At 43.7% G+C, this 16,459-nt stretch overlaps 1 protein-coding gene across 1 annotated transcript in view; it reads right to left on the bottom strand.

The window, feature by feature from the left end:
* Nucleotides 1-16,459, bottom strand: part of LOC132871697 (uncharacterized) — a 40,762-nt gene that overhangs the window by 10,627 nt on the left and 13,676 nt on the right. The window contains exons 2-4 of the mRNA XM_060906115.1: nucleotides 5,379-5,672; nucleotides 4,855-5,130; nucleotides 4,602-4,715 (exon numbers count right to left, since the gene is read on the bottom strand). Of these exons, the coding sequence (XP_060762098.1) occupies nucleotides 4,602-4,715; nucleotides 4,855-5,130; nucleotides 5,379-5,672 (684 nt within the window). The remainder of the gene's footprint in view (nucleotides 1-4,601; nucleotides 4,716-4,854; nucleotides 5,131-5,378; nucleotides 5,673-16,459) is intronic.

Below are 16,459 nucleotides of genomic sequence, written 5' to 3'. Positions count from 1 at the left end.
AACCTTACATCTACAGTGGTCCTTGAAAGTTTGTGAACCCTTTAGAATTGTCTATATTTCTACATAAATATGACCGAAAACATCATCAGATTTTCACACAAGTCCTAAAAGTAGATAAAGAGAACCCACTTAAACAAATGAGACAAAAATATTATACTTGATCATTTATTTTTTGAGGAAAATGATCCAATATTACATATCTGTGAGTGGCAAAAGTATGTGAACCTCTAGGATTAGCAGTTAATGTGAAGGAGAAATTAGAGTCAGGTGTTTTCAATCAATGGGATGGCAATCAGGTGTGAGTGAGCACCCTGTTTTATTTAAAGATCAGGGATCTATCAAAGTCTGATCTTCACAACACATGTTTGTGGAAGTGTATCATGACATGAACAAAGGAGATTTCTGAGGACCTCAGAAAAAGCATTGTTGATGCTCATCAGGCTGGAAAAGGTTACAAAACCATCTCTAAAGAGTTTGGACTCCACCAATCCGCAGTCAGACAGATTGTGTACAAATGGAGGAAATTCAAGACCATTGTTACCCTCCCCAGGAGTGGTCGGCCAACAAGGATCACTCCAAGAGCAAGGCGTGTAATAGTCGGCGAGGTCATAAAGGACCCCTGGGCAACTTCTAAGCAACTGAAGGCCTCTCTCACATTGGCTAATGTTAATGTTCATGAGTCCACCATCAGGAGAACACTGAATAAAAGTGGTGTGCATGGCAGGGTTGCAAGGAGAAAGCCACTGCTCTCCAAAAAGAACATTGCTGCTCGTCTGCAGTTTGCTAAAGATCACATGGACAAGCCAGAAGGCTATTGGAAAAGTGTTTTGTGGACAGATGAGACCAAAATAGAACTTTTTGGTTTAAATGAGAAGCATTATGTTTGGAGAAAGGAAAACACTGCATTCCAGCATAAGAACCTTATCCCATCTGTGAAACATGGAGGTGGTAGTACCATGGTTTTGGCCTGTTTTGCTGCATCTGGGCCAGGACGGCTTGCCATCATTGAAGGAACAAAGAATTCTGAATTATACCTGTGAATTCTAAAGAAAAATGTCAGGACATCTGTCCATGAACTGAATCTCAAGAGAAGGTGGGTCATGCAGCAAGACAATGACCCTAAGCACACAAGTCGTTCTACCAAAGAATGGTTAAAGAAGAATAAAGTTAATGTTTTGGAATGGCCAAGTCAAAGTCCTGACCTTAATCCAATCGAAATGTTGTGGAACGACCTGAAGCGAGCAGTTCATGTGAGGAAACCCACTAACATCCCAGAGTTGAAGCTGTTCTGTATGGACCCTTTTCACGTGATGTCACGACAAACGCGGCCGCCATTTTGGACGTGTACTACCAGTAGTTTACCACAGCCAGCATTGAGGAACAGCAGCAAAGAAAGTGTTTATTTTCAGCAAGACTTCCATCATGCCACTATATTGTTGTGCACCTGGATGTAGTAACCATCAACAAACAAGGCAAGGGTTATCATTTTATCAGATCCCGACGGAGAAGATGTATAGCGGCCATTAACAGATTGGCAGCCCTCGGCATACCAGCGCTTGTGTAGTGACCACTTTGTTGGAGGTAAGACGAATAAAATTAGCCAGAAAAGGCATTACATTGCTGTTAACATTCTGTGGCGGCGAGTGTGTAACCAAATAGGTTAAAATAACCCATTGTAACCTCTTTGTTCTTCTGTAGTAGCTATTGTTGACTAGCTAATGTCAACAACATCATAGCTGGTATGTTACTGTAGCAATGTTTACGTTCAGTCATTTGGATGACTGTTAAAACCTTTCAGTCTCAAGTTTTTCCTTTACTGTATTTACTAGTTTACTGTAATTATGATCCAGCAGCTATTTACACCGGATCCAGTGTAAATAGCTGCCGGAGCCAACGTCCGAGAATTAAGCAGCGCGCTCTGGCTTGCTCGCCCTCAAATTAAGCAGCGCGCGCCGGCTTGCTCCCGGAGTGTTCCGGCCAAGGTTCTGGAGCGTGCTCCGGCTTGCTCCCCATCAAATTAAGCAGCGTGCGTTGGCTTGGTCCCGGAGTGTTCCGGCCGAGGTTCCGGAGCGCGCTCCGGCTTGCTCCCCATCAAATTAAGCAGCGCGCGCCGGCTTGCTCCGGAGCAAGCCGGAGCGCGTTGCTTAATTTGAGGGCGAGCAAGCCAGAGCGCGCGCCGGAACCTCGGCCGGAGCACTCCTGGAGCAAGCCGGAGCGTGCTCCGGAACCTCGGACGGAGCACTCCTGGAGCAAGCCGGAGCATGCTCCGGAACCTCGGACGTTGGCGTGTATGTGTATGGCATGGCGATGGGTTTTTAACGACATAGGTATACAGATCATGTGGGCCGAAGTCAGGTAAAGACGAGGGCTTCGTGTACTTCCGTACGTCAGTGAACAATCCTGGTGGAAGCAGGTAAACATCGTTCTCTAAGCCTGCTAACCTCAATTTTTGCAAATACCTCTCCCTCTGCTCACCCTGTAAATGCCCTACGTCGCTGGATAGTGAAGGTGTTTTCTGCATCTCGCTCCTTTTTCTTTTATGTTTTTCATTTGTCGCCTTCCTCGCATTCAAACCGATTCGAGCCAAAGTCCACTACATGTCCAAAATGGCGGTCGCGTTTACGAAGGTCACGTGACTGAAAAGGGTCTATAGAGGAATGGGCTAAAATTCCTCCAAGCCGGTGTGCAGGACTGATCAACAGTTACCGGAAACATTTAGTTGCAGTTATTGCTGCACAAGGGCGTCACACCAGATTCTGAAAGCAAAGGTTCACATACTTTTGCCACTCACAGATATGTAATACTGGATCATTTTCCTCAATAAATAAATGACCAAGTATAATATTTTTGTCTCATTTGTTTAACTGGGTTCTCTTTATCTACTTTTAGGACTTGTGCGAAAATCTGATGCTTTAGGTCATATTTATGCAGAAATATAGAAAATTCTAAAGGGTTCACAAACTTTCAAGCACCACTGTATATGCTGTGAGCTGAATATATCACCTTGTCTAACACAGAATGGCACTGTAACTGTTGCAGTGCAGGTATTGTGTGTCTGTGTACGTATGTCTATAGTGATTCAATAGGAATTAGAAGGGCACTCTGAGAACACAGACCTCCACCAAGGCCAAATACTGCAACTTTAGCAAAAGTGGAAGGAAATTTTAAGAGCTGCCCTGTGTGTTGGATCTGCTCCAAAATTTAATGGGTTCTTCCTTGGTCCATACTACACATTTCCACCAAGTTTCATGAATATCAGGCCAGTAGTTTTTGCATAGTCCTGCTTAACGTCACACAAACAAACCAAAAGCATAACCTCCTTTGTAGAGGTGATTAAACTGTGTTGACTGGCACATTAATGAGAAACCCTAAATTTCAGAGCAGCCTCACTGAAAAGTCAAGCAACCCCAGGGCAGCAGCAAAAGGAAATATCTGGCACTGTTCCTGTGTGGACAGCGTTCTTTTCAGTTTAATGATTTTTATGCAACAATTTATTAAAGTGTTATTAATTAAATGCTTGCAGGAGAAGTTAATTAATTACTGGAAAAGGCATGAAGCAATGGTGGGAACAGAACTAGATTCATATACAAAGTCTCAACTTATCTTTTGATGATACTATTAGAAGGGAACTACTACGTATACACAATTTGGATACATAACATGCTCCACATGAAAAGGTTTTGTTTATCTTCACACAATAGATTTGGTGAATGCATTATTCGGAATTTAAGATGTAAAATATCATACTTATTGGCAAATTACATGGTCATAAGTGGAATAATACATTTCAGGATGTGCAGTGGTGGCACGGTGGTGTAGTGGTTAGCGCTGTCGCCTCACAGTAAGAAGGTCCGGGTTCGAGCCCCGTGGCCGGCGAGGGCCTTTCTGTGCAGGGTTTGCATGTTCTCCCCATGTCCGCGTGGGTTTCCTCCGGTTTCCCCCACAGTCCAAAGACATGCAGGTGAGGTTAACTGGTGACTCTAAATTGACTGTAAGTGTGAATGGTTATCTGTGTCTATGTGTCAGCCCTGTGATGACCTGGCGATTTGTCCAGGGTGTACCCCGCCTTTCGTCCGTAGTCAGCTGGGATAGGCTCCAGCTTGCCTGTGACCCTGTAGAACAGGATAAAGCGGCTAGAGGAGATGAGATGAGAGTGGTAAGGGCTTCACATGTACCTAAACCTGTTTTTATTTCTTATATAAACAGTCACTTTGGCATCAGCCTCTCTCTCTCTAACACAAAAATGCAACTTTTCTTATTATTAAAAGTTTCTTATTAAAAAACCTTGCAAGTCTTCTCTTCATCTCTGACCATTACAAAAGTTACGTTGTTTTTGTAATTACATTTAATTGTGATGTGCCCAGCTGCCAGCACCAGTGCGCTGTGTTTTTCTAGAAAATTTATCAACAGTTTCCATCATTAAAATATAAAAATCAATGAAAAAAATCAATATAATACTATTTGATACCACTAATGGTACTTTCAGTGTGATATGAATGTGAGAATATAACTGACAATTAGCAGATAATTAAGTGATTGAATAAAGTGTTACTCAATATTCATCCATATTTATTCTAATAATTATAAAAAAAGACAATTACCTGTTGTCCTATGTTTCTTATGCCAGTTAAAGGTGGAGATGATGATGATGATGATGATGATGATGATGACAAACACTACTGAGCCAATGATTATACCATTATGATTTTTATCTCCTAGGGAAAATTTGTTAATGAGATTATAATTTACATATAATATCATCCAATAAGAATAGCATGCTATCAGAAAGGACCATGTGTGCATGTGCGGATAAATGTAACATGGTGTGTGTACTGTATGTGTGCATGCTCACACCTTCAAAAGGGCAGAGTTTTTTCACTTCTTCCATCTCTATGGTTATATTTTTCCAGCTGACTGGGTTGCTATGATTGCAAATAATGAAGCTGTTACTGACATACAATGAGAGGGAAAGAACCCCGTCTTCAGTTGTTGTCTCTTTCTTCATATCACAGTTATCACTGTAGTAGTGAGAGGTGACTGAGAGTTTCTGAGCTTCACAGCTGAGAGTCACATTACAAGTTTCATTGCTTTGCTGCTTAGGGCCATTAAGGACTGGTTTCTCCACTGGATCTGGGACACACACACACACACTACTGTACTGCTAGGCAATGCACACAGTTGCAGGTTTCTATATGCATCAGTGCATTTATCTTGGTAAAGGCAAAACCAACTGACCTCAAACATCACTACAATTGAGACATCACTTCATTAAATAATAAAACTTTACAGAACAAAATGCAGGATTGAACAAAAAAAATTGGCTTCTTATCTCAGACTGACAAGATTATTGTATCAGTACTGCAATTTTAATGACTTACCCAACACAGTTAATTGGTACTCGGCCACAATTCGGTCTTGTTCATCAGATGCCTTTGCTCCATAGAGTCCACTATCAGTCTTCTGCAAGTTCTTCAGTGTCAGACTTTGGGTTTTCTCATTCACCTCTACTCTGTTTTTATAATCAGTGAATGCTTTACTCGGAGAATTTTTAATGTATTTCACAATGTTCTTACTTCCGTTAAATGACCATGTGAAGTCGGTGAACTCATAATCTTTTGTCTGTACATCCAGTTGAACAGAACTGTTAACCAGCTTAAAAATCTCATCAGACACTGTAGGGAAAAAGCAAAAAAAAAAAAAAAAAAAATCAGCAATTTAGTTATGTTTTAGTGACTTGCATTACATTATTAATTTCATGTCATTATTTGTTTACAAGGAAACAGCAAAAATAGCCAGGAAAAAGCAAAAATAAACAATTTAGTTATGTTTTAATTACTTGCATTATGTTGTGTATTTTATGTCACAATTTGTTTATAAACAAACAAAATAAATACAGAATCCAAGGTAGAACAAACTGAGCATTGGCAACTCCATTTAGTTGTACATTATTTTAACATGACATGTCTCAGCATTGACAACATAAAGATACTTCTTATGAAATTATCGACAAACTTAATTTTCTTTGGCTGCATTCAGTAGAACTACAGGGTCGTATCCCTAACTGTATACTGTACACTAAGTAGTTTGACCAAAATGTAAAGACACCAACTCTTTGTAAGATTGTGAGAAAGCAGGGGTGCAGGAAATGGATTATCTTATTTTTTTTCTTTCAGTCCTAGATTTATGGTTAAACCTTAGGACCTTAGCAACCATGGTCATCATGGCTAGTATGTTATGATAAAAAAAAATGCTTTCACCATTAATCAGGGAGGTTACAGTGTATCTTTTGTACATCTTAAGTGTGGAAATTAATGGGTGCATGTCTTTTCTGTCAAAATGCTACCACATTTGCAGACTACAGCAGCTGCTATACAACAAACTTTCTTGCCTTTCAGATGTTTATTAAACCACACAAACACATTAAATAATGATTACCCAATGATACTGTTGTGCTGCATTATTATCCATGAATAAATGGCAAGATATCACACTCAACCTGAAAGTAAACAGCACAGCTTGACAAAGCTCAGACTCAAAAGGAAGTAACTGGAAAGCAGTCTGAACGCACTTGTAAATTCCCTAAACACAATTTTAGAGAATCACCATTGAAAGAGTGCTACTCCCTCGAGTGGTTATCTCGCATCATCTCACAAGGAGCACTGAAGTTATACATTTCACAAGTGTTTCCTTGTAGGGCGGCACGGTTGTGTAGTGGTTAACACTGTTGCTTCACAGCAAGAAGGCTCTGGGTTTGAGCCCAGTGGCCAAGGGGGGCCTTTCTGTGTGGAGTTTGCATGTTCTCACCGTGTCTATGTGGGTTTCTTCCGGGTGCTCCGGTTTCCCCCACAGTCCAAAGACATGCAAGTTAGGCTAATTGGTGGCTCTAAATTGACTGTAGGTGTGAATGTGAGTGTGAATGGTTCTTTGTCTCTGTGTCAGCCCTGTGATGACCTGGCGACTTGTCCAGAGTGTACACCCATAGTCAGCTGGGATAGGCTCCAGCTTGCTTGCGACCCTGTACAGGATAAGCATTTACAGAAAATGGATGGATGGATGTTTTCTTGTATGAAACTTCTTTTTACTTGGTTTGGAATTATATATTATATCCTCCTGGGAACCAAGAAAAAATGTGTCTCTCAATTTCTCTTTTGTTGTGATTTCCTTACTAGGAATTTCCCAGCAACCCTTCTAGTCACATGATATATCATTGGAAAGCCCAGGATGTACTCTTTACAAGACACCAGGATTCAAGTGAATAGCATGAAAGAGTAAGAGGGTGTGCACGTAAAACCAATGTCAACTACAAAGAACACAAGTCTATGGGTTGGTTCTCAGGAGGAAATATATTTTGCAACATGGTGTCTGTATGCACATCTAAAATACACTGGGTGACAGGTACAGGACAGTGAAGATGTCCAGGAAAGGGATTAACTGCTTGATTAAAGCAGTTATTTAACAGTTATTCCATGAAATCAAGTTGTACATGAGCTGATAGCTGACGAGGTGCATAGCACCAAGTGGGCTATAAGCCATGTACAATAAGACTGAGTGGAATAACTGTTTTATTCTATCCACATTCACTGGATTTTGAGAAACAGAGCATTTTTATTTTTATCTTTTGCAAATTCGATAAATAAAAACTTTATACAAACTGTCGAACAAAATCATTTCTGTTTTGAATATAAAACCGGTGAAATGACAGTAGCAATTTGTGAAAAATGCTACAGTAATAATTCTTGAAAAATATTGAAAAAATGTTGGTCCACTATGTTTTATCAAGCCCAAGATCAACGCAGCCATCTACCAGGAGATTTTAGAGTACTTCATGCTTCCATCTGCCAACAAGCTTTATGGAGATGCCAATTTCCTTTTCCAGCAGGAATAAGCACCTGTACACAGTGCCAAAACTACTACCAAATGGTTTGGTAACCATGATACTACTGTGCTTGATTGGCCAGCACAACTCGCCTCACCTGAATCCCATGGAGAATCTATGGGGTATTGTCAAGTGGAAGATGAGAAACACCTGACTCAAAAATACAGATGAGCTGCAGGCTGCTATCAAAGCAACCTGGGCTTCAGTAACCCCTCAGCAGTGCCACAGGCTGATCACCTCCATGCCATGCCGCACTGATGCAGTAATTCATGGTAAAGGAGCCGCAACCAAGTATTGAGTGTATAAATGAACATACTTTTCAGAAGTTGGACATTTCTGCATTGCAAATCCATTTTTGGTTGATCTTAAGAAATATTCTAATCATCTGAGATACTGGATTTCTGATTTTCATGAACTATAAGCCATAATCATCAAAATTAAAACAAAAAAGGCTCGAAATATTTCACTTCACGTGTAATGAATATAAATATATGAAAGTTTACCTTGATCATTTGCTTTCCGGTTGACAGTACGCTGTACACATTTGGCTGCTGCTTCTCACCGGAGTTTTTTTATATTCCCCCCCACTTTTGTTTTTCTTTTTGTGAATGTGTGATTTGGTGTTTGTTCTTTGTTTGAGTGTTTTGTCTGCCGGGTTGTGGCATGGCTCTGAACCCAGTTTTGGGGGGTCTGTTCCTTTCAGGCCTTGGTCTGCCATGGGTGATGCCTGTACTCCTCACTGTGGACTGCAGTGAGCTCGCTGCTCTTTTTTTTTTTATAAAGCAACCTTGGGTGTGAAACAGGTGCTATAGAAATTATTATCTCATCTCATTATCTCTAGCTGCTTTATCCTGTTCTACAGGGTCACAGGCAAGCTGGAGCCTATCCCAGCTGACTACGGGCGAAAGGCAGGGTACACCCTGGACAAGTTGCCAGGTCATCACAGGGCTGACACATAGACACAGATAAACATTCACACTCACATTCACACCTACGGTCAATTTAGAGTCACCAGTTAACCTAACCTGCATGTCTTTGGACTGTGGAGGAAACCGGAGCACCCGGAGGAAACCCACGCGGACACGGGGAGAACATGCAAACTCCACACAGAAAGGCCCTCGCTGGCCACGGGGCTCGAACCCGGACCTTCTTGCTGTTTGGCGACAGCGCTAACCACTACACCACCATGCCGCCCTATTATTATTATTATTATTATTATTATTATTATTATTATTATCTTTTTTAATTAAATTACAAAAAATGAACATTTTCATGATATTGTAATTTTTTGACATGCACTAGTATATCATAATTTCTATTGTACGGCATTGATTTATATATATTTCTCTTTTTTCCAATTATTTTTTATTGTGATTTTCGTGGTACACATGTTCATTCACATATCAATTCACCAATCTCATCCATTCATCTGTAAATTACAACTGAATTGCACAGTAATACATCAACAATTCCATTAACAATACAGATAGGGATGAGTGGTCCTCCCTCAATCACGCAAAAGATGAAATTAATAAAATACAAAAATTGAGAACTTAACTCCTTAGGCTTAGAACAAGAATGTTGGGGTGCACATCTGCTATACTAGAGAAAAAAAAATACTGATGCATAAGGGTTGAAAAGGAAAAAACATAGGTGAAAAAAGGAAATGGATGTAAGACCTGTAGGCTAGTGTTATTAGAGTAAGGGGGACAGGTATGCAATCTAGGTAGTGGGCTAGGGGGAACGGTTTTGGGGTTGCACTGATGTAAACGGAAGCGCGCGTGATATGTTTTTTTTAGCGGAAGTGAAAGCGAAATGGCACGTTATGTTTCCTTTTTTTTTTTGCTTGTAAAAGACAGAGAACAATATTAAATCAGCATACTGTTAAACGAAGCCTTCCCTGTCTCGTCACCACCAAGTAGGAGTTAATACCACAGTTACCCCGCGAGTTGCTGACAGGTTTAGAGATCTTCGTGGAGATAACGAGCCATTCAGCAATCGCGGTTCCACAGAGGGAAAACGTAACACTAGGGGCTCGTCCGGGATCCTACTAATGTGCGGTGAGTGAGACGTGAGCCGAAGTGGAGTTTACAGTAATGCCGGCACATAAAACATGCAAGACGGCGTTTCAAGTACTGCATTAACGGCAACCACCCGCGAGGGAAACGCCGACGTTATAAGTGACTGTGAAAAAGAACCAGAAAATCGAACGATATATCAGAATGATTCAATGTGTTTAACCCCCCTTGAAATGAGCCTGTCTTCACCATTGGCGCCACAAGTGTCTAGGCAAATTGGCGCGAGCTACCGCAGTTGTGCTAACTGGACCAACCAGTGTGCGTCTTCAGCAAACTGTCAGGCTAGTTCAAGTGACAATGACAGCATAACATTCAATGCATTACCAACGAAATTATCCAGCACAAACCCTTTTTTAGTGGATATTGTGAATGAAATGGTGGAGAAAAGAGAGATTGAAGTTTCACGTGTGTTGCATAGAGGAAAGGTCAATGATGTTCCAGTGTGTATTTGCCCAGCCAGTGATATCCCCAGAACAGCTCATGTTAACCCCTTCAAGCCTGACCATCATAGCACATGTATTAAAAGTACGCCAGCCAGAACCAACCCATTTATTGCATCATGTGTCGGATCTCCACAGCTCACCACCCCAGAACTGTCTACTAAACATTGTGTTTGTGCACTCCAAGCATGTACTCTGTTGGAAAGGCCCTCATGTCAGCAGCACGAGGCCATAAGAGAACAGCAATCCGAACATGTGGCATCAAGGCGCAATAGATCAGGTGCACGTAGACGGCGTCCTCAGTCCGTGTGGTATGCTCTGTCCTCCGAGAGTGAGGATGAATCTAATCACCATGAGTGCATTCCAACTTTAAGGCCGGGTCAGTATGATGGCACTACACCATGGAAAGAATTCATCCACCGATTTAAAAGCTGTGCATTAGCCAACCACTGGTCTGAACAAACAATGGCTATCCAATTAAAGTTCGCCTTAGTGGAAGCTGCAGGTAGCATTGTAAACCGAAACCCAAGGTCAACAGAATGGGGTTACCATCGTATCGTGGAGGAGCTTGAAAAGGCATATGGCCCCACCTCACAACATGCAGCTGCTGTTGGAATCGAATTGAGACAGCGGGTGCATAGACAAGGTGAGGCTTTGCATAGCCTAAGGGATGACATCTATGACAAAATCTCAATTGTTTATGCAAATAGGACAGAGGCTGAACAAGATGTTCTTGCAGTAGAGGTGTTCACTAATGCTGTAGGTGATGTGGGTATGGTCCAAAAGCTCCTTGAAAAGCAACCTAGCACCTTAGCCCAGGCGTACAACATTGCTCATCATTATGAGACAACTAAGAAGGCAGCTGAAAACGTTACTCGACTGATGACCTCTGGGAGGCGCAATAATGCAATACAAAGGCCTGCAACTGCTGCCATACGAGCTTGCGATGAAGGGGAATCTGCGAATAATGCGCTGGTGGAGGCTGCACCAGAACCAGGCCCCCGGCTGCAGAATATTCGTAGCAGGCTGGTTAAATCAAATAAGCGGGCGAACATCAATTGGGCTGAAGTGCGCTGTCATAATTGCTCTGGTCTGGGACACATGAAGCGGAACTGCCCCACCCCAAAAGGCCTGTTTAACACAGTACCCACCATGTTGGCATCCACCAGGTTGGAACCTGCTGAAACACAGAAAGAGAACTCCCCAGATGTGTTGCATGTTAAAGCTCAAGGAGAAGAAATGAGCATCCATGTGTGGATACACAATAATGAAATCTGTGCAATTTTGGACACAGGGGCATGAAGGAATGTCCTGCCTGCAGCGCACTACTCTGCACTGAACCCCGATATCAGGCCACAATTACAGCCATCAGGTGTGCAGTTCCTACAGGGCATTGGGCTAGAGAAAATACCAGTGCAAGGAGAATCCCATTTACCTGTACAGGTGGGCAACCACACGGTCAGTGTCAATTTTATTATTGCTGACATAGCCAATTCTGACGCTATCCTTGGTCACCCATTCTTAGAACAGGCTGGTGCACGCCTAGATTTTGGACAAAAGAAAATTGTGCTGTTCGGTGAACAGATACCATACTTCAACCCAAATAGACAGCCAAGGATGCATGTTGCCCGTATTGCTCGCACTACCATCTTGAAACCAGGTCAAGAATTTATTGTTCCAGGCCGTGCCCACCTCCGTGGACCTGTAAAGGGTGGGATTCTTCTAAGCCCCACTAAAGGGTTTATGGAAAAGCATCAGGTGCTGGTTGCCCGTGCCCTCACAGAAGCTGGGCCCAACCAGCGTATTCCCGTCCACATGTTCAACCCTGGCAACGTATCGGTCACTGTCAGAGTGGGGGCGGTAGTGGGGCTCCTTCACCCAGCTGATGTGGTCTCCTCTGCTGCCACTGGCACCACTTGTCCTCCGGCGGTCGGAACTCCGACAATGCCTGATCACGTGCAGGAGTTGTATGCTCAGAGCTCAGTGTAATTGAATGCCGAGGAGAGGCACAAATTGGAGAGCATGTTGCAACACTATGCAGATATTTTCTCCACAGGCCCTACTGACTTAGGCTGCACCAGTCTATTTAAACACGATATTGAGACCCGACCTGGTGCCCCGATTAAGCAGCACCCCAGGCGCATGGCAGCTGAGAAACAGACAGAAGCGGATCGACAGATCAAACAAGGCCTTGATGCTGGTCTCGCCCGCCCTAGCCACAGCAGTTGGGCCTCCCCTATTGTGATGGTTCGCAAAAAGGATGGGTCTTACAGACTTTGTGTGGATTATCAGGCTTTAAATGACAACACAATCAAAGACGCATATCCTCTGCCCCGTATACAGGACACCCTGGACACTCTTTCCGGTGTGAGGTGGTTCAGCACCCTTGATTTGGCTTCAGGATACTGGCAGGTGGAACTCACCCCTAGGGCACGAAAAGCGGCTGCTTTCTGTACCAGGAAGGGGCTGTTCGAGTGGAATGTCATGCCTTTTGGGCTATGCAACGCGCCAGCCACGTTCCAGCACTTGATGGATCGTGTGCTGGTGGGCCTGCAGTGGGAAACTTGCCTAGTATACCTGAACGACATCATTGTCCTGGGTAGAGATGTTTCCGAGATGCTCCATAATCTCCAACAAGTCTTTGAACGACTTCGTGAAGCAAACCTCAAGCTCAAACCATCCAAATGCCACCTGTTTAAACGTGAAGTCGCCTACTTGGGGCATCTCGTTTCTGAAGCTGGTGTGGCAACAGATCCACAAAAGATTGCCAAAGTACAGCAGTGGCCAACCCCAACCACCGTGTCTGAGGTTTGTCAGTTTGTAGGCTTAGCATCTTATTACAGATGTTTTGTAAAGGGGTTTGCAACCATAGCCCAACCACGACACGCTCTCACAAAGAAGTACGCTTGTTTCCTTTGGACAGAGGAGTGTGACCAAGCATTCAAGGAACTGAAACAGCTCCTTACCTCCGCACCAGTACTAGGCTACCCCTTTGACCACGGTGAGCTCATCTTGGATACTGATGCAAGTGATGTCGGAATTGGGGCAGTCCTTGCCCAGATCCAAAATGGAGAGGAGCGTGTGTTGGCCTATGGAAGCCGGAGACTGTCAATGGCTGAGCAAAACTATTGTATTACTAGGTGGGAGCTACTGGCTGTGGTGGAATTCGTCACCCACTTCCGACAGTACCTGTTGGGCCGCACATTCACTGTCCGCACAGACCATAACAGTCTCCGCTGGATAACCAGGATGAAAGAACCCGAAGGGCAGCTGGCAAGGTGGTTAGAGAAACTCGGTGAGTACAATTTCAGTATTGTCCACTGTGCTGGTCGTCTACACTCAAATGCTGATAGCCTTTCTCGATGGCCATGCCATGCTGCTTGCCCTTGCAGGCTGCCGGAAGATTCCAAGGAGCATGTGCTGGTCCGGCACCAGGAAGTGCAGTGCAACCTAGGGAGGGAATCTCTGCCAGTGAGGCCAAGTCTAGTGGGGGTAGTGGAGCCGCCCAAGGAAGAAATGAGGGAGTGCCAAGTGGACAGAGTATGTCTTGTTGATACCAACCCTTGCCAGTTGCTCTCTGGGTGGACCACTGACCAGTTACGAGAGGCTCAGGCATCAGACTTACATATTGCCCCTCTTTTGGGATGGTTAGAGTTTGGAGAAGGGCTACCACCATGGTCAGATGTTGCACCTTGTAGTCCGACTACCAAAGCCTATTGGAGTCAGTGGAACCGATTATACCTTAAAGATGGTGTCCTAGTGAGGAAATTCTACAATACCAATGATGTTTCATTCTACCCCCAGATTGTCCTGCCTCACAGCTTGCAATCAGATGTACTAAAACAAATGCATGATGCGCCTGTGGGAGGACATTTTGGTGTGGAACGCACTCTGGCTAGACTACAGACCCGTTATTATTGGTATCAAATGAGAGAAGACGTTGTTCTCTGGTGCCGAACCTGCACGAGCTGTGCTGCAAAGGCCAGACAGCCAAAAACACCTCAGGGTCCCATGGGCACAGTTAAGGTAGGGGCCCCCATGGAGCGGGTTGTCTTAGACATTATGGGACCCTTGAATGAGACTGATCAGCATAATCAATACATACTGGTAGTCCAGGACTATTTCAGTAAATGGGTGGAAGCATATCCTTTGCCCGATGAACGAGGCGAGACTGTTTCAGCAGCTTTTACTTCAGAGTGGGTGTGTCGATACAGGGTACCATATGATCTCCACAGTGACCAGGGCTCAAATTTTGAGTCTGACATTTTCCGTCAGATGTGTGAGACCCTAGGGATACATAAAACCCGCACAACACCATTCAGACCTCAATCTGATGGTCAAGTAGAGCATTTTAATGCAACTCTACAAAATATCTCGGCGACTACTGCAGAAAGCTGCCATTGGGATTGGGACTTAATGATTCCCTATGCTGTCCTAGTGTACAGGGCCACAAAACATAGCTCAACCGGGTTTAGCCCCAACATGATGATGTTCGGAAGAGAGTTGAACGAGCCAATTGACCTGGTTGCTGGGCTACCACCAGATCCTGAAAATGCTAAAAGTCCATCACGACATGTAAAAGACCTCCGCCAAAGACTAGAGTTGGTTCACCAAATAGCCAGGGACAACCTCAAGCAATCTACTGAAAGAGCCAAGAGGTACTATGACAAGAGAATATGTCATACTAAGTACAACACCGGGGATGCTGTCTGGTACCTGATAAAAGGGACAAAGCGTGTCAAAAACAAAGTGAGGAAATTCTTGCCAGCATATGAAGGGCCGTACTTTGTTTTAAGCCAGCTGGACGATCGTATCCAGAAAGGGTCTAGGACCAAAGTAAAGGTAGTGCATCACGACAAGTTGAAACCATACTACTCACGTACAGCGCTCGATAACAGCTGGGTCTTCGAACAGGCTGCTGACTGGAAACCTGCGGAAGTGGACACTCCTGATGTGGACTTACCGACAGGAGATGGAGACCTGGGACTATCCAACCTTTTCCCCAGCACTCACCCAGAGGAACCGAGTGGATTCAAGCACCCAGGATTATCCATCAACGACTCCTCCTGTCCAGTCACAACAGGTTATCCCCAGCCAGAACTGCCGTTCCAAGAGGCCAACGCTCCTCAAGACGACGGGGATAAGAAGGGGCATCAACGCCAAGAAGTGTCTCACCCTGCAGCCATGATTGATCGGCCCAGGAGGAACAGAAGGCGTCCTGACCATTATGGGGAATGGACAGAGCATTAAGATGAGTATAGCCTATATACTGTTAAATGATTAAAAAAAAAACTCACTATTTGCAACTAGTTGGCTATATGGAACTGCAGTTAGCTGTTAAATATGGTTGTAGTGTATACTGTTGCTTATGTGATGCGAAATATATCCTGCCAGTTCTTAAGTATAGGCAGAATGGCTACTCTTTTACCATTATTGTTATTCTGGGGAAGCCTTGAGTGAATGTTACAGGTTCGATTTCAGATAGCAAAAATAAGGCAACTCGGTTGTGGTGTTCTAGTTGCAGTTGTTATTATGTTCTAGTATGCTGGCTGAGTAATAATTCTCTTCCTAGGCACCAGAGGGTTAGAGTTATCCTGATTTCCCCACTGCCTGCAGCATGTTGCACTACCGCTTTCACCACCCCTGACACTGCATGGGAACATCCTGAATGGACTTATTGGCACTGGTCTGATGAGTTTTGTTGAAAAAAAAAAAGGAAAATTCTGTTGACTGTGTTGTATAATGTGTATTGTTTACTGTGCTGGAGTGGAAATTGTCTGTAGCCAAATTGCCATCCAGAGTGGGGGTAGTGTTATTAGAGTAAGGGGGACAGGTATGCAATCTAGGTAGTGGGCTAGGGGGAACGGTTTTGGGGTTGCACTGATGTAAACGGAAGTGCGTGTGATATGTTTTTTTTTAGCAGAAGTGAAAGTGAAATGCCACGTTATGTTTCCTTTTTTTTGCTTGTAAAAGACGGAGAACAATATTAAATCAGCATACTGTTAAACGAAGCCTTCCCTGTCTCGTCACCACCAAGTAGGAGTTAATACCACAGTTACCCCGCG

Source organism: Neoarius graeffei, chromosome 23 (genome assembly GCF_027579695.1).
Source record: "Neoarius graeffei isolate fNeoGra1 chromosome 23, fNeoGra1.pri, whole genome shotgun sequence".
Lineage (NCBI taxonomy): Eukaryota > Metazoa > Chordata > Actinopteri > Siluriformes > Ariidae > Neoarius > Neoarius graeffei.
Note: the sequence above shows the minus strand (reverse complement) of the source record. Positions and strands in the feature narration are given on the sequence as shown.